This window comes from Onychostoma macrolepis, chromosome 25 (genome assembly GCF_012432095.1).
Source record: "Onychostoma macrolepis isolate SWU-2019 chromosome 25, ASM1243209v1, whole genome shotgun sequence".
Taxonomy (NCBI): Eukaryota; Metazoa; Chordata; class Actinopteri; order Cypriniformes; family Cyprinidae; genus Onychostoma; species Onychostoma macrolepis.
This window is the reverse complement of record NC_081179.1, coordinates 9,601,097-9,616,995: the sequence shown is the minus strand read 5'-3', so window position 1 is coordinate 9,616,995 and position 15,899 is coordinate 9,601,097. Positions and strand designations below refer to the sequence as shown.

The following is a 15,899-nucleotide window of genomic DNA, read 5'->3' as shown; positions in this document are numbered from 1 at the left end:
TCTGTACCAACATGTGCATGGGCGTATGTGTCTGTGTCCTCGATTGATGCTGTGGATAAATGTGTGGGTTTGTTATAGCAGTGTTTGGGTGGGTATATGAGTATGTACTTATAATCTTGGGTGTAGAGTTTATAGTAAAAACTGACTTGATAAAAGCTCATGCTGCCAAAATTTGTGCTTTCTCCCTGAAGTGTAAGAATTGTTTGTACAGAGCTGTCACTTGTGGTCTAATTGGACAGCCTTTCATTCTAAGCCTCCAGGCTTTTCTCAATATCCCTGTCTCACTATTTCTTTCTCCTTTCTGTCTCCTTGGTTCCTTCCTTCCTTCCTGTCTGCCCTTTGCTATTCTTTCACTCCTCTCCTGTATCGAATTTCTTATCTCTCTGTCTCCTTGTGTGTCCCTCTTCTCTGTCCCTCTCTGTGATTGCTCTTTCTCTCTCCCTCCCTCTGTCTCACTCTCATCTGTTGGTATGGCTCAGGCTGCATCATCCAAGAGGACACGTGTTCTCTGTTTATTACAGAGCAAAAGAAGGGAGGGGAAGAGTGAACGAATGAGGGAGGGTGGAACAGAGGTACAGATATTCACACAGCATAGCCCTCACTGGGTAGAGAGCATCGCTCCGAAAGGCACTCACGAGCAAACAAAAAGAGGCTAAACACATCAGAATCCTTTAAGACAACAACAGAACACAGTCCTTCAGCGAGGTAAGAAATATATCTTTGCTTATTGTGGTCATTTTTGCAATTAGGCACAATTTAGAATGATCATTCAAGAGAACTCTAAGACATCTGTTGTTAGGTCATGTTAAATACTTTGTTGTTTCGGTGCAAGGTGTACTGTATGAAGATACAATCAGATCAAAAAGTGCCCCAACACAGGGCCTTGAGGGACTCCGTCTCAAGAGAATCATTAGAGTCCCTCCTACGAGTATTTCAGCGCTTGTGTCATAAGCTACGCTTTATAGTTCCAGCCTCTGCATTGGCGTGAATGGGAGGTCGACAGGTTAAATTTATTAACCCCGCAAAATAACTGCGTCAGACAGGGAAGCTTTGCCAAAAACAGCAAGCCAGTCGCAGTCCATCCAGACCACCCCTTAAATTCAGGGTAAGTCTACTAACAGGTGTCCTTTCCTGTTCATTGGAGTAATGCTGTCTGCCGTGGTGCTGAGAAGTATTGAGGTCTGTGTAATAACAGATAAGCAGAGCTTTTGTTTTCCTAATCTCAATAACACTTCACAGAATATCAGACGCCAGTGTACCTGGTTGGGTGCCAGCTTGCATAGGAGGCCAGGAGGGCCGTGGAACTTTCCAGGGTGGATAAACTGTGACTTATCATAAGCCTTGACACTTTCAGTTTTAAAGGGGTGATGGATGATGTTGTTGGCATGTGCCTTAAGATGAAAATATTTATGTTGAGTTTAAAATAAAACAGTTTTTTGCTACAGCTAAAGGCAACTGCCACACCTTTGTCACAGTTGATTGACAACATGGCGTGTAGCTGAAATACATTGGTTTGTGGAAATTCAAGAAGGTACTTCAATTACTAATGTGTGGGATGATTACAGCTGTAAAGATGAATTATAATATGTGGCACGGTTTTGAAAATATGTAATTGAAAATAATGGATATTTTTCATTCAGCCTTGTAAAAAAGATGGCAATACTGATGCAACTTGATGCAAGGCTGATTAATTTTTTTTTTTGCTAAATCTCCCTGCAAGACAACAACGAGATGCCCCCATTTCTACATTATATAACAATGCAACAGACGCCTTGGAAACTTTTCTGTCTCACTCGTACAAACCCATACCGCCTGGAAGCCTTTCCTGTTAGAACTGTTGTACTATTCCTTCACTGAGCATGGAAAAAGATTCTTCAATAAACTGCATGTTAGCTTTACTTTAATAGATACTCCTGGCTTGATATTTATATAAAGAATGTCATTTATAGGGGATTTAGTGAATTGCCTGGAACCTTTTCATAAAAGATCTTCTTGTAAGAGGCATGCCCTGGGACAAGTTTGCATTTTAGTGTACAGAAGCTAAACTCGGAGGGGGCTTCCTCAATATCTTGCCCAGTTTAACGTACTTACTGTGAGAGTTATCTGAATACCGAATATTGTGTATAGCTGAATTACAAATGGATCTTGTTTTGTACTGATAGATGGGGCCTGGATTGTTCTGGAACTTCCCATCCAAGACTAGCTGCACGGTTCCACAGAGCCTGCTGCAGACAATGTACGTAGTTCTGCCTGTAACCGAGGTTGTAGCCTTTCTTTTCCGTTTTTATTAGCATCCATCTCTTCATTTTTTGTTCGTCTCTTTGCTTGTGAAATCCATGGCCCGTTGCTGTGTCTGACCACATAATGATCACACCTTGATTTGTCGACCAATCACTGGGCAATGGCCAAACAAGGTCAAGTGTCAATAACCATCATTACTCTGCTGTAGATCATTATTCATTATTCATCGCCCAATAGCTGTTGATTGTTTCAGCCTTCAGTCTCTGACCAATCTGTTCATATAGGTTTATGTGTTCAAGCTGATTTCATGTAAAAAGATTATTTTATACTTTATTGTAAGTCTCATGTCCACTCTATACAGTAGGAATCTGAATTATGAAGTCTTGAATATCTTTCAATCAGTTGTTGCCTGAGCTACGTGTTTTTTGATACTGAAAATAAATGTTCATATACAAAGATGCATATCAACCTTGATGTCCATTGTTCTGTTTTGGTGGCTTTTTTACTTTGGATTTTTTTCTGTTCAAGAGGGTCCTTCAAAACTTGAATTGCCTTCTGTAGTTCTTGACCTCCAGTGCTCCCAATGCAGCTTATAATCAACTGAGCCATGTGACACCAATTTCATGTTAATGAACTACAATAAATGAAAAATCTCCATGAATAATTTGACTGCACATGAGTGAAGAAAGCTATTATGGACTTGATGGTATTCTGTTCTGACCTAAATAGGTGTGCAGCTGTGAAAGATCGCTTCTTGAAAGCTTTTAGATGCAGGCTATTTATCATAATTGAACCATTAATATTTCAAGGAAACCACACCCCAGGATTGGTTTCCTACTGATCCATACAGTAGAAACCTGTTTTAAGGAAAGGTTTGGCCAGGTTACTGTACTTTTGGCCAAGGTAAAATGGCGTTATTGCGGACCACATACCAACTCACCTTCTGTCAGCCTGGCTTACAGCACTAGGCAGCTTCTGACAAGAGGCAGTGTGAGGGGTTGGAAACATGGTTGATTCTGGTGATACAACACTATCACAGCGTATTTGAAAGCCAGATAGCCATGATTGGTCCTTCAGATGTTACCCAGAATCCCACTGGAGGTGTGAAGTGAGCTCTCTAAGGGGTTGAGATTACAACAAGTTTATGTGAGTTCCACAGCTGCTTTTTATCTCAATTTTAATATAAGACATATTGCAGTGTTTCTCATCTCCAGTACGTGGAACTCACCTCCCAGAATGTTTTGGATGCCTCCATATCTAACACACTAAGAATCTGATGAGCTGAATCAAGTTTTTTATTAATGAGGCATCTAAAACATTCTGGTAGGTGCCGGTGGGTCCTCAGGACTGGAGTTGAGAAACACAGGTCTAATGGACTATGGTGTGCATTGGGCTACATCCACACGAAGCCAGAGATTTCCCTATCCAATCTTTTTCCCCCTCGTCTCAAGAAATATCTGCGTACACACGAAACCACGAAATTGACACAAAACGATGTAGTAAAAATTCCAGACCAGTATGTGGTGCTGTAATTCTGCCACAGAGATACACTAAAAGCAGAGAAGAAGACTTGGACTATGCGCATAAACCTTGCGCACAGTATACAAACGAACATGGAACAATACATTTAATGTTAGTTAATAAAAAGACAATCGTTCAGCGTTTGTTCATGTTGTTGTTGCTGTTAGATGATGTAGCGGCGTCTGTGTAGAGTCAAGACATGGGGTGATTCACAAAATATACGGATTGGCTGTACACATGAAAACGCAGATTTATCCACTCTGGGACCCGGTTTCCAAAAATTGCGGTTTCACTCTCCTAAAACACCAGATCCGTCTGGACGAAACGTCGATACGATACAAAGTTTTTGCGTATACAGCTAAACGTGTCTCCGTATGGACAGGGCCTTAGTGTATAGGCGCTTTTGCATTGGAGAAACCTTTCCATAGTTCCTAGAACTATTGGTGGAAGTTCCCGCTTTTTGCCGTGTTTGCATCACAGGAACTAGGAATGTATTTAGTTCTAGTAACTAAATAGGAAATATAGCTCCAACTTTAGAGTAGGGTCTAAAACAGTCCTATAGGAACTATCAATGACGCAGTGTGTGCTGATTGGCCAAAGGCATATGAAACACTGGCTACCCAACATTTAAATAAAGCCAATTTTAAACATTTAAATGTTCAAAACATTTACATAAAGCCATGTAAACATATTTACTCCTCGAACATGGAAAACAGTGATAACGGCATTAACCTGTTGTCTGCAGCGTTCTGTCCTTTTCTCAGCCTCGATAATAACACTGCAAGTTTTAGTCAGATTTTCTTGCTCTTTTAATCATATAATTTGTGCGTTTACCTTCCATCTCGGTTATCACAAAACCCACGACAAGCATCAAAAACAGCTTAGAACGTGGCGTCCCGGTTGTTGCCGCAAATAAAGACATCACTATTGGCCGCTTCAGAGTTCCTGCTGCTGCTGGTGTGAATGCAACCAGGAAAATGGCCTGAGGGGGAAATTGGTTCTCTAGGAACCACCCTGCTGGCTAGCTCCTATAACTAAGTTCCTAGAACTATGTTGTGCGAATGCGCCTTATGACTGAATTTCCTGGAACAGTAGTTGTGTTTTTATGCCCATTTGAGCTTTTTTTTTTTTTTTGCTTAACATCTTTTGTTTTCCATCACCCTCAACATTTAACCTTATAAAGTGGATCCTTATAAGAATCTTGGACATAAGTGAAACATACACATTAGAAGAACATAAAGATCATTCATTCTATAAAAACACAGAGAAAACTAACTCAACAATGAAGCCAGTTTTTAATAAGCATGAAAGGAAGATACTGTATTTGTCTTGATGCTTGACAGGCAGCAACAAGTGCTTTGTAAAAACTACAACAGCTCAGGTCTTCCACTGATTTCTCCCATACTTCCACAATGACATTATTTTTTTATTTCCTGGTATATTTGATTCTGCCAGCATGTGGGTGGTACTTAGCACTCTCTACACCTTGCTTATACAGCCATGTTCTTTCTATTTACCTCGATTATGTTAGCACCCAAATGGCTAATTAAAACTTCGATCACTTGTATAACCTTATAGCGATGCCAAGGAGACTGTATAGCTCAGCTTCTTGACATTTTGAGCCAAGATCCTTCGCCTGTTTTGTGTTCAGAGAATGATTAAACTTGAATTGAATTGAATTGATTTTAGAATTCCATCTGCCATAGATTTAGTTGTAATTTGTTTTTGTTTTTTTGCATACAGCATAAACACACAGTTTCCAAGTATTGATTGGGATTCTGTATAGTAGGTCAGACCCTTGCCTTTGAGCAGATCTATTGATTTGGTCTCTGACAAAATACTCTTCCAATGATCTATCCAGTGTCATATTCTCTTATGCACATTTATTTATTTATTTTTTGTCACTGAACAGGGTCAAAAAAGCTCTGGCTGATGTTGTCTGCTCAATACATGAAGTCTATCTGGATTCAACATGTCTGAGAGTGAACACATCATCTTGGTGACTCCAAACTATGTTTTTCTAGTACTGCAGTTAGGACTAGCAGTGATGTTGTCGAAAAGGATAAAGAAGGAAAGATAAAGGTTATCCAACTCCCTGAAGACTGCAGGGGCGTCTACTGGCATTACTAGAGGTTACCATGGCAACACTGACGGGGTACAGAACCCACAAAAATAAATCTCTGCAAACAAGAAAGATTACAGGTTGATATTTGACATGAATGTTTTTCTTTATGCTGTAATTTTAGTACAGGATGTTATTAATATTGTTGATCATGAATTAGCTAAACATAAAGTGTTATATTTAACACTTTTAAATATCTTGGATTTAAATTATTTATCTTTACCCACCCAAAAACCAGTTAGTGTTTAGTCAATAATTAGTTATTGGTACATGCTAAGGTTGTTATTACTATTGCTCATATTTGGGTTTAGAGATTTGAACAAACCCATAGTCCTCAGTATTAATCTTTGGAATGTAACTCCTGCCTTAAATTGTGCAGCTTGTTGTGGGAAGGTGTAGTATTACTTTTATAAGCTACTAGATTATCTAGTGACCAGAATATCATAGAGACTTAGGCTAGGCTCTGTTGACTTGGGCTAGTCAACAACCACATGCGACAAAATAGAAAACACCCAGAACACCTTAGAAACCACACAGCAATTAAGGTTGCGTGGAGGCACTGGCAAGCACCACTCACGTTCTGTTTAGAAAGAGTAAAAATGCTACTCTATTATGGTGTAGCAAAACAGAGCACTAACGATTACAATAATGATCTGAGAAAGGTCAGTACATGTGGGGGAGGCGGGAAAGCGAGATAGATCAACGGAGAGATCGTGACAGAGAGGAAAGGGAGGGAGAAAGACAGGCCAATTGAGAGTATTGTGGTCATGTCTAGACCTCGTTATAATCACCTCATGGGAGGTGTTATGCAACCAAAATAATCATTCCCTGCAGGGCTCTGAATCATTCTATCCGTTCACATCCGAGGGTTTGATTTACACTGCCCATGATTCCAGATTCATGCAGCTCTTGGCACTGACAGCAAATAAGAGTGGAATGACTTTTCGGTTGACTTTCTGAATTAAACCCAGTTATTGTGCAACTCTTCCAAGAGAATGATATATCAAAGTGTTCTGTCCTCTCTTGAGTAAAAGTGGCAACAATCTGCACTAATATTTGATGAGGTTGTTTTTCCTTTTTCATTTCTCATTCATATTCTTGTTTACTCATTTTCACAGCATTTGGATGGCAGGAGCGTTAGATGTTCAGGAATGCTACTAAAACAAGCTAAAGACTGTTGCTAAGCTTGAATGATTATGCTAGAAATATTTCCATTGAAGTTGTAAATAACAACATACTTCATAATCTTTATCTATATACGCATGAGTTTGCAGAACTATTAGAGTTAACAGTAGGATGTGGAGGAGATTGTTAGCTTAGCATCGTGTTATTGAAATATCAGTTGACATTGACGGAGCTCCCATGAGCAGACTACCTTCAGCTGCACAGCTGGCGTTTAATAAGAACCTAACAGAAAAGTGCATTGTCTCATCCATCAACAGATACCTTCAGACAACCTGAGAGCTAATGTCCCAATTTGGCCATGTGTTCCTGGAGACTGACAAATCTGTGCGTTTTTGTGTCATCGTGAACCTAACCACCAAACAACATTCAAGCCATGTCCACAATGCCACCTCATTTTAAGTCCACAAAACGGCATAACCACATGTAGTTTTACATTATTTGGAGCCAGATAAGCACTCCTGCTGAAAAATGCATTTAAAACCAACTACTGATAGTAGCTGGTTTTACACAGGGTGTGTCTCAATCCACTCCCTAGCTCAGTATTTAGTACACTGCTCAGGTAGGCAGCCATTTCTAATGGTGTGTGCACACCAAAAGTTAATTTAATTATTTGCATTGGTAGTTTACATACAAAGTCAATGCAAAGATGGGAATAGACGTGAATTCACACCGGCCGACGTGATTGCCGCGAACGCACGATATACGCCTCAATCCCATCTTCCACGAAAGTTACAAAATTTCAACTCGAGCAGGAAATTCGCATGATGCTTTATTGCGCAAGCCAATCAGCGAAGAGCTTATTGACATTTGTATCAATAAATGACTGAGAGCATTATCCAATGATTTTATTTGCGCGAGTGGCGCATAAAACATCCCGCAAGTAATCTAGTGCAATAATGTGATGCGAATATTCGCTTCGCTTTTGGTGTGCACACACCATAAGACATTCCAGTGTACTCAAACATTCACTCACTGAAAGCTTAAGCTGCTCAGTATATGAAATGGTCTTCTTCAGTCCTTCAAATCATCAGAACAGTGATGTTGCTGATATGTTTATTGCATGATGTCATAATCATGTTGCATGTAATTGAGTCATTAGTATCATAATGTTTATTGGATCAAGGTCCTTGCTAGTGCCCGAAATCATGTTTATGATATACTGATTCTTTCCATAGAAAAATAGGGAGTGGAAAGAGACAACCATAGCTGTTCCAAGCAAACTGGTTTAGCTGTTTAGTTGTCCTGCCACCCGGTGGGGCCGAGATCAATCTAGTCCCCACCATCTTAGCTACTGTGTGTTCCAAAACACAGCTTGACCAGCTTTACCACCTTAAAGACTCCAGGGAAATTGTTTAAGTGCAGTTGTTACATACTTCCTATTGAAACAGGAAGTTTGGGCAGGGCATATTGAAGAGATTATGTCTCATCCATAAATGTATGCACCTGTTAATTGGTTGCAGGTGATATAAGGGGGAGGGGCATTTGGATTCTAGAGAACATCTAAATGGACAAAAATCTGTAGTGCAGGATGAGTCATCAACAATTGTGGTCTGTTTTTCGGAAAGAGAAATTCTGTCCATTTTAAATGCACATATCTGATTAAAGTTAATTTAGTCAACTTTTATTGTACTCTGTAATATGGATGATCTCAAAGCTAACAGACATGTAGTAAAAGCCACAAAACTACAATTCTGATATCATGAGGAACTATAATTTTGATATCATTGGGTCTTTAAGTTGGTATGGTCTGATTTTTTATTTATTTTTTCCAGCTGGGACTGTATACAAGGTTTGGGCGGTGTAGGTAATATTTTAATATTGGAACACCAGGCGGATTTGATTAGATTATGGTTTGCTGTCGAATAGCCTTGTTAATCTCAGGTGTGTGTGTTGCCATGGTGATTGCAGGTTGCTCTCCAGGATGGCTGGCATGAAGGATCAGCAGTTCACTGAAGAGAAACCGCTACTGCCAGAATCCAGGGGACAGGAAACAGAGATGGTGAGTGTGTGTGTGTGTGTGTGTGTGTGTGTGTGTGTGTGCATGGCTAAATATAGTAGACCAGTTATAAATGGCCCCCTGTTTTTAGGCAAGAGAACAAAAAAATTGGATGTGTGTGTGTGCATGATAAAGGATTTATCTATGCTCACCAAATACCATATTTCATCTTAATCCACACATCTGTGTTAAGCTAATGTGAAATGAAAAGCATGATATGTCTTTAATGCCAGTAAAAATAAATGGTTTTAAAATATCAGTTAAAAATTTGAGACACTGGACAAAAAGGGGTGTACTACTTTCTTGCTTTTCTCTAGAAATGATCTGATATTCATCTGAAATCCATTGATTAATGATGCAACCTACTGTAATTCCTATGCCTTATCTGATTAAATCAATCAGATGCACCAGGCTTTAAATAAAAATTTTAAGTGTTAAAACTTAAATTTTCCAGGCCAAGAATGTTTATAAATGCATAACAATAAAGTCATATATGTTCACACTAGTTGATAAAGTGTCATGAGCTAAAAATGAAATATTTGTATTTTTACAGCATAAAAATACATACAGTATTTTTTTTCATTCATGTACAGCTCTAGAACATTTTGTCATTTTGTGAAACTGCAGTGTAATCTCTTTAAAAAGATGATAAAAATTCACATTAACTAATTGCAAATGATTGGAAGTCATGGCAATTCATTCATCAAAGTTTGTTGTGTGGATATTGTGTCTGCTGCTAATTTTCTCCATATTTCACACAGTACCATTCATGCATATCATCATTTTTTTCTTCAGCTTCTCAACTCTTGTCACCAAAGCATTGTCCGATCCTATAGAGGGCACTGTCTGCTGTAGTTTGCTGTAACTAGTGTTTGTGTCTGTGTGTAACGTGGCAGGCTAAAGGACAGTGTGTGCACGCGCTGCCCTGTGCTACGCCCTCCCCCCCCACGACTCGCCCCCCAAAACGCTGGCATGCCATCGCCCGACACTGGCTCGGCCTGACCCGCCGTCGGACCAGCGGGTACTTCCCGGTAGGCTGATTACCGCACAGTCCATGTTTCCAACTAAAAAAATACTAATTTCTCTCAAGTCCTTTGTTACTTTAGATGCAGTTCTGTTAGAAAAGACCAAACAAGGCCTGATATTTTCTCTCTCCCCAAGTCTCTAACAAAAAACCCAATCACAGTTTCACATGCTGTCTTATTTGGGGAAAATAACAGATTTTAGCATTAGCACAATTGTAAACAAGTATCAATAGATTACATTTGCAATTTTATTATTACTATTCTATATTGTATTATTATTATTATTTGCTTAAGCTAATTGTTTTGCACATGATAATAGGACATAAAAACAAATATCAACAAATCATTAGTTTGTCTTTTGCTTTGTTTTTTTGCTTCTAATCATTGAAAATCAAATCAGTGGATTTTGTAATCTGTACTTTTAGAACACCACATGAAATCTGATTTTTACAGATGCATTAAAGGGATAGTTCACCCAAAAATGAAAATTCTGTCTTTAATTACTCAACCTCATGTCGTTCCAAACCCGTAAGACCTTCATCATCTTCAGAACACAAATAGGTATTTTTGATGAAATCCGAGAGCTTTCTGACCCTGCACAGACAGCAATGCAACTGACACATTCAAGGCCAAGAAAGGTAGCAAGGATATCGTTAAAATAGTCCATGTGACATCAGTGTTTCAACCGTAATTTTATGAAGCTACGAGAATACTTTTTGTGCACAAAGAAAACAAAAATAATGACTTTATTCAACAATTTCTGCTCTTCAGTGTCAGTCTTCAATGCACATTCACGAGAGTACCAAGATGCATGTTATTTTTGTTTTCTTTGCGCACAAAAAGTATCCTCGTAGCTTCATAAAAATTCCGGTTGCACCACTGATGTCACATGGACTATTTTAATGTGAACGTGGCAGTTGTGTTGCTGTCTATTCAGGATCAGAAAGCTCTTGGATTTCATTAAAATATCTTAATTTGTGTTCCACAAAGGTCTTACAGGTTTGGAACAACACAAGGGTGAGTAATTAATCACAGAATTTTCATCCCTAAAAGGTTTTTGCTGGATATTTATTGCAACATGACTGTAACGTCATATGTAAAGCTTAGAAATGCCAATAACTGTGTATGAATTCAGTCACTTATGTTGACATATGGCATTCACTATAAAGTGAATAAGTGAACAAGAACAAGTGAGTAATTTTAGACAAAACATGTGCTTAAATGTGTAAATAGTACAGTAATGGCTCCTAATATGTTGTCATGATAACAAGATATCAAGTTTGGACAAGGTATCATAACGGACATGCGCACAGGCAAAATTCAGTTTTCTGTTCTCTTTCCACAAAGACTTTTGTCTAGCATTGTGCTAACACCTGCTATGGCAAAATATGTAGATATGCTGGATTCTGACTATGGATGCAAAAAGGCATTGCTTAAAATGGGATTTGAAACACAAATTAGCTTTATGCACAATGTGAACAAAGTTTTATATACTTCAATGTCATAAGTTTTAGTTCCTCAAGAAGAAAACAGCACACTGTTGTTTACCCGTAAGGCTGCCCCCTTTTGCACTTCTGAGGTACTGCATTAGATTTTCAATCCTGAAAAGGAGTGACACCTGCTGGTCCGACATTAAAACTGCTTTTGCTTCTCTGCTGCAAACAGCTCAAACTGCATGCACTAACCTCTTTCTTTAGGTTTGTGGGTTTCTTCCTGCTTCTACCAATCTGCACAAGAATCACATTATAAGTGATACTTGCTTTTCTAAAACGGATGCTTTGTTTTTATCTTACGTAGATTGTGCTAACTCATGTTTCCTTGCCTTTTCAGAAGAATGAGATGAATTTTTATGTTACTCCTATGGTGACTATATTGTGATACAATTGTTTGGCAAGGAGATGTTGTCCTGTTCTCAAGCTGTTCTTTTTCTTTACAGCTGTGTTTTGTACTCATTTCACCTTTTTTTCCATAGTACATTGTGTTCTTAACAGTGTCTTTACTCATTAATACTGGCATTGGACCAGCCCAGGCCATCAAAATGCTAACCATTATACTTAAATGTATAATGGAGTTAAACAGGCCTCATATCAGCACTGAAGCAAGCTCAGCTTGCACGTTTTATCTTTCCACAAATAGCTGCTGATCTGAAGCCAGCTAGGCCACCCACATACTAACCAATCATGCCTAGTGAAACAACAACCAGGGGTGTAAAGTACTTGAGTAATTATACTTTATTATTGTATGTGGTATTATTTTAGGGTATGTTTACTTTACTCAGAGTAAAATAAATAGCTGCAGCTTTTCTTATTTACATTTTACAATACTCCTTAAAAAGTATATCAATGGTCATCATGATATAAATCTAGATTCCACTTTACAATTTCCTCTTGAAAATCCAGTCAATTTCAAATTTATTTGCTTTCACTCTAAAGGTTTTTGGCTGGACACTTTGACATTTAAGGTAAAATGCTGACATCTGTACTTTAATTTAAGTATATTTTCTCAATACTTTTTACACCCCAGACAAAAACTCAAAGTTCTAGAAACAACAGCTCAAGTAAATGTTTCCATCACAAACTCTTTCCTCGCTGGCGGGACCTTGCAGAGTGTTGCTCCAGTCGCTGCTTATTTTATTCTGATAGCATTTTAGAACAAATGTGCTTTGGCTCTGATGAACCTGACCTTTTGTGTTCCTGCAGGAAAATTGTGAGACCTTCGTGGCAGAAGGAGATTGGAAGGTACAGTGACTCTTCCTTGTGCAATTTTGATATTGACTTATTGAAACGGACAGTCCTTGAAGGTTTTTAAACCATGTCTAATTTAAAAATGGAGTGGCTGACATAGCCTCATTATTCCTTTTTGGTGTTTGATGATTAAAGACTTATTGTTTGTCTTGGTTAGAGAGAGGAATGTGCTAACAATTACTGTAGTTAATGAGAGAATGTGAGAGAGAACGAAAAAACAGAGACATTGCTATTCAATCAAAATCCCATTCAGAGCACTAACAGCAACCTGTATTACCAGCCTGTTGGTTAGAACTGGTAATTTAACTGTCAACATGACATCCAACCTATTTAAATGTATAATATACGCTTCTTATAATATTATATTCTTGTGCACCAATATAATATAATATAATATAAGATAATACATCAGTTATATTCAGTTTATTTCAGCTTTTAATGTGCTCTAAGAGTTAGACTCAGTTGCAGAGATCAAATTGCAGTTGAAGTCAAACTACTGAGATAAAAGTTGAGGTATAAGAACTTTATCACCTCAGTTTTGTCGCTGTCTCACGGTTTGCATCATCTCTTCACACCTCTGACAGAAATAGGACTAAATCACAGAGACAAGAATTTGAATAAAACAGTGAGAAATCCAAACAGCGGAGGGGGCTGGAGATGATAAGATTTGTAAGCCGTACGCTCATCAAGTGAGAGGTTTTAATTGTGATGGAGAACAGATAATTAAATGGGTGTTTGCTAGCACAATACGGTTACCTAATGCCTAAGGAAAAAAAGAAATGCAACATCAAATAAATCAGGTTTGGGATTACAGTCTGCTTGTTCAGTGCAGCATTCCATACAGCCGCACTAAAAAAATAATATATTTTTTCATTGTTAAAAGTTTTTACGCTGTTAAAGGGATAGTTCACCCAAAAATGAAAATTCTGTCATTAATTACTCACCCTCAAGTCGTTCCAAACTCATAAGACCTTCGTTCATCTTCGGAACACAAATTAACATATTTTTGATGAAATCCAAGAGCTTTTTTTCCCCAAGAACACTTTTTGAGAAGAATTGTTGAATAAAGTCATTATTTGTGTTGTCTTTGCACACAAAAAGTATCCTCGTAGCTTTGTAAAGTTATGCTTTAACCACTGATGTCACATGGAGAATTAAAAAATGTTGTTACTATCTTTCTGGGTCTGGGAACATTTCAGTTACATTGCTATCTATGCAGGGTCAGAACGCTCTTGGATTTCATCAAAATATTTTAATTTGTGTTCCGAATATGAACAAAGGTCTTATGGGTTTGGAACGACTTGAGGGTGAGTAATTAATGACAGAATTTTCATTTTTGGGTGAACTATCCCTTTAATATACATGATACTTAAAGTTAATACGGCAAAAGTCACTAACACGACTAACAGAAATGCATTTTTTCCCAAATTAAAATTTTGGTTCTAAAACACATTTTAAAAACAATAATATATAATAATACTGTAGAACCAGAATTCAACCTCTTTTTTTTTTGTGACGCATTTACACAACCTACAGTGCATTCAAGGTACATTCTATCAGTTTTGTACTGTTTATTCATATTGGGATGGGCAGTAATCATTTCATAATAGCAATAAGGCACTCAAGGCTGAAAAAAGGTCTTGTAGGTGAATTTTAAAAAAAGTTTTAAAATGATAATTTTTTTTACATTACATTAAGCACTAAACCTGTTAGCATTTATGTGCATGGTGTGATGTGGTGGGTGGAGTCCATCCTTTTATGACAATGACAATGCAACTGTATTTACACCCATGCATGAGATCTGCAATTGAGAGAGGGAGATAGAGGTAGTGCATTCAAGCGAGACAGCAAAAGTCTAGCCAGCCACAAAGGGATTAATCTTCCTCGTTCCACAGAGAAAAACTTGAAAACTCAAAAGACGCATTTGAGTCAGCTTGGTCCTCTTAGACAGAAAATGCAGATTGAAAATTCAAAGAGAGGTAGTTTACTACAGAATACAGCACATGTAAATACATCCTTGTCTCAAAAATGGGCCATGTACCTCGTGTGTTCATGTCATGTGATCATGTCGGAGCGCACGTACACAGACCCTGTCACATACACAAATCTTGCTAGAGCCTTGCCATGAAATCTTCACTGACCTTTGACCTGGCCCATTTTGGTGTGTATTGTGTGTTTGTCTAATAATAATAAAAACAAAAATAAAATTCAGATGATAAATTAGCATATGCAGAAGCATTTAAACATGCAGTAAACAATGACACATTTTTTGAAAATCTCCCTCTATTCATCAGAAAACCAAGTAGCTTACTATATCGCTGATAAATTGCAATAGAATTATAGAACATCTATATTAAAGGCCATCATAGGCATGTGAAAGATAAAGATTGCAAATATGGGACAAATACAGACAGAAGACAACAGATTTAGAGTGACACAAAGCCCAGCCAATAACAGGCAACCATTTTTGCAGTCATCCAATGAGAGGACATGGGTGGGGTATGAAATGTGTCGGGGGAGGGGCAGCAGCACTGCAAAACTCCCCTGACCAGAACGAGGAGAGACAAAGAGACGCCGTAGCAACTGCAGCATCTCTCTGGTTGCCTGCATCCGAGACCGATTTCCCGGAGAGGACCTTGTCTTCTTCCTGCTCAAATATACGCCTTTAAGCAAGTGTACACAATCTGTAAGCAGCCATGCCGGAGTGCTGGGATGGGGTGAGTGGGATATCTGTGATTACAGGAATGTAAATATAGAGACAATGCTTTTGTAATAATAATTTGTACGCTATATAATCATTCTTAATTGTTTGGATGGTTAAATAAATTGCTACTGATTTGCATTGTGGTCAGAAATGACTAGACTGAACTGGTAATTGTAAAGCAATTCCATTGTTATCGTTCTGTGATAATATCAAATTATTTTTATTTATAACGGCTAATTATTATACTAAATCATAAATAAATCAGCATCCTCTGTAAATGTAAAAAACGAAAATTGTCATAATATTTAATAATAAAATAATTAGTAAAAAATAGTAATATTTTTCTACAGAATTAACTAGC

At 38.0% G+C, this 15,899-nt stretch overlaps 1 protein-coding gene across 7 annotated transcripts in view; it reads left to right on the top strand.

Moving 5' to 3' along the window:
• Positions 1–540: 540 nt before the first annotated feature.
• ndrg4 (NDRG family member 4) overlaps positions 541–15,899 on the top strand; it is a 31,948-nt gene continuing 16,589 nt past the window's right edge. The window contains exons 1-5 of one of the 7 annotated variants that reach the window (XM_058766858.1): positions 541–705; positions 2,163–2,236; positions 8,978–9,068; positions 9,962–10,096; positions 12,790–12,828. In XM_058766858.1, coding sequence (XP_058622841.1) covers positions 2,163–2,236; positions 8,978–9,068; positions 9,962–10,096; positions 12,790–12,828 — 339 coding nt within the window. In that variant the 5' untranslated portion in view covers positions 541–705. Of the gene's footprint in view, positions 706–2,162; positions 2,237–8,977; positions 9,069–9,961; positions 10,097–12,789; positions 12,829–14,175; positions 15,552–15,899 lie in introns of those variants that run through there. The other 6 variants (XM_058766859.1, XM_058766860.1, XM_058766861.1 and 3 more) reach the window with 6 other exon arrangements.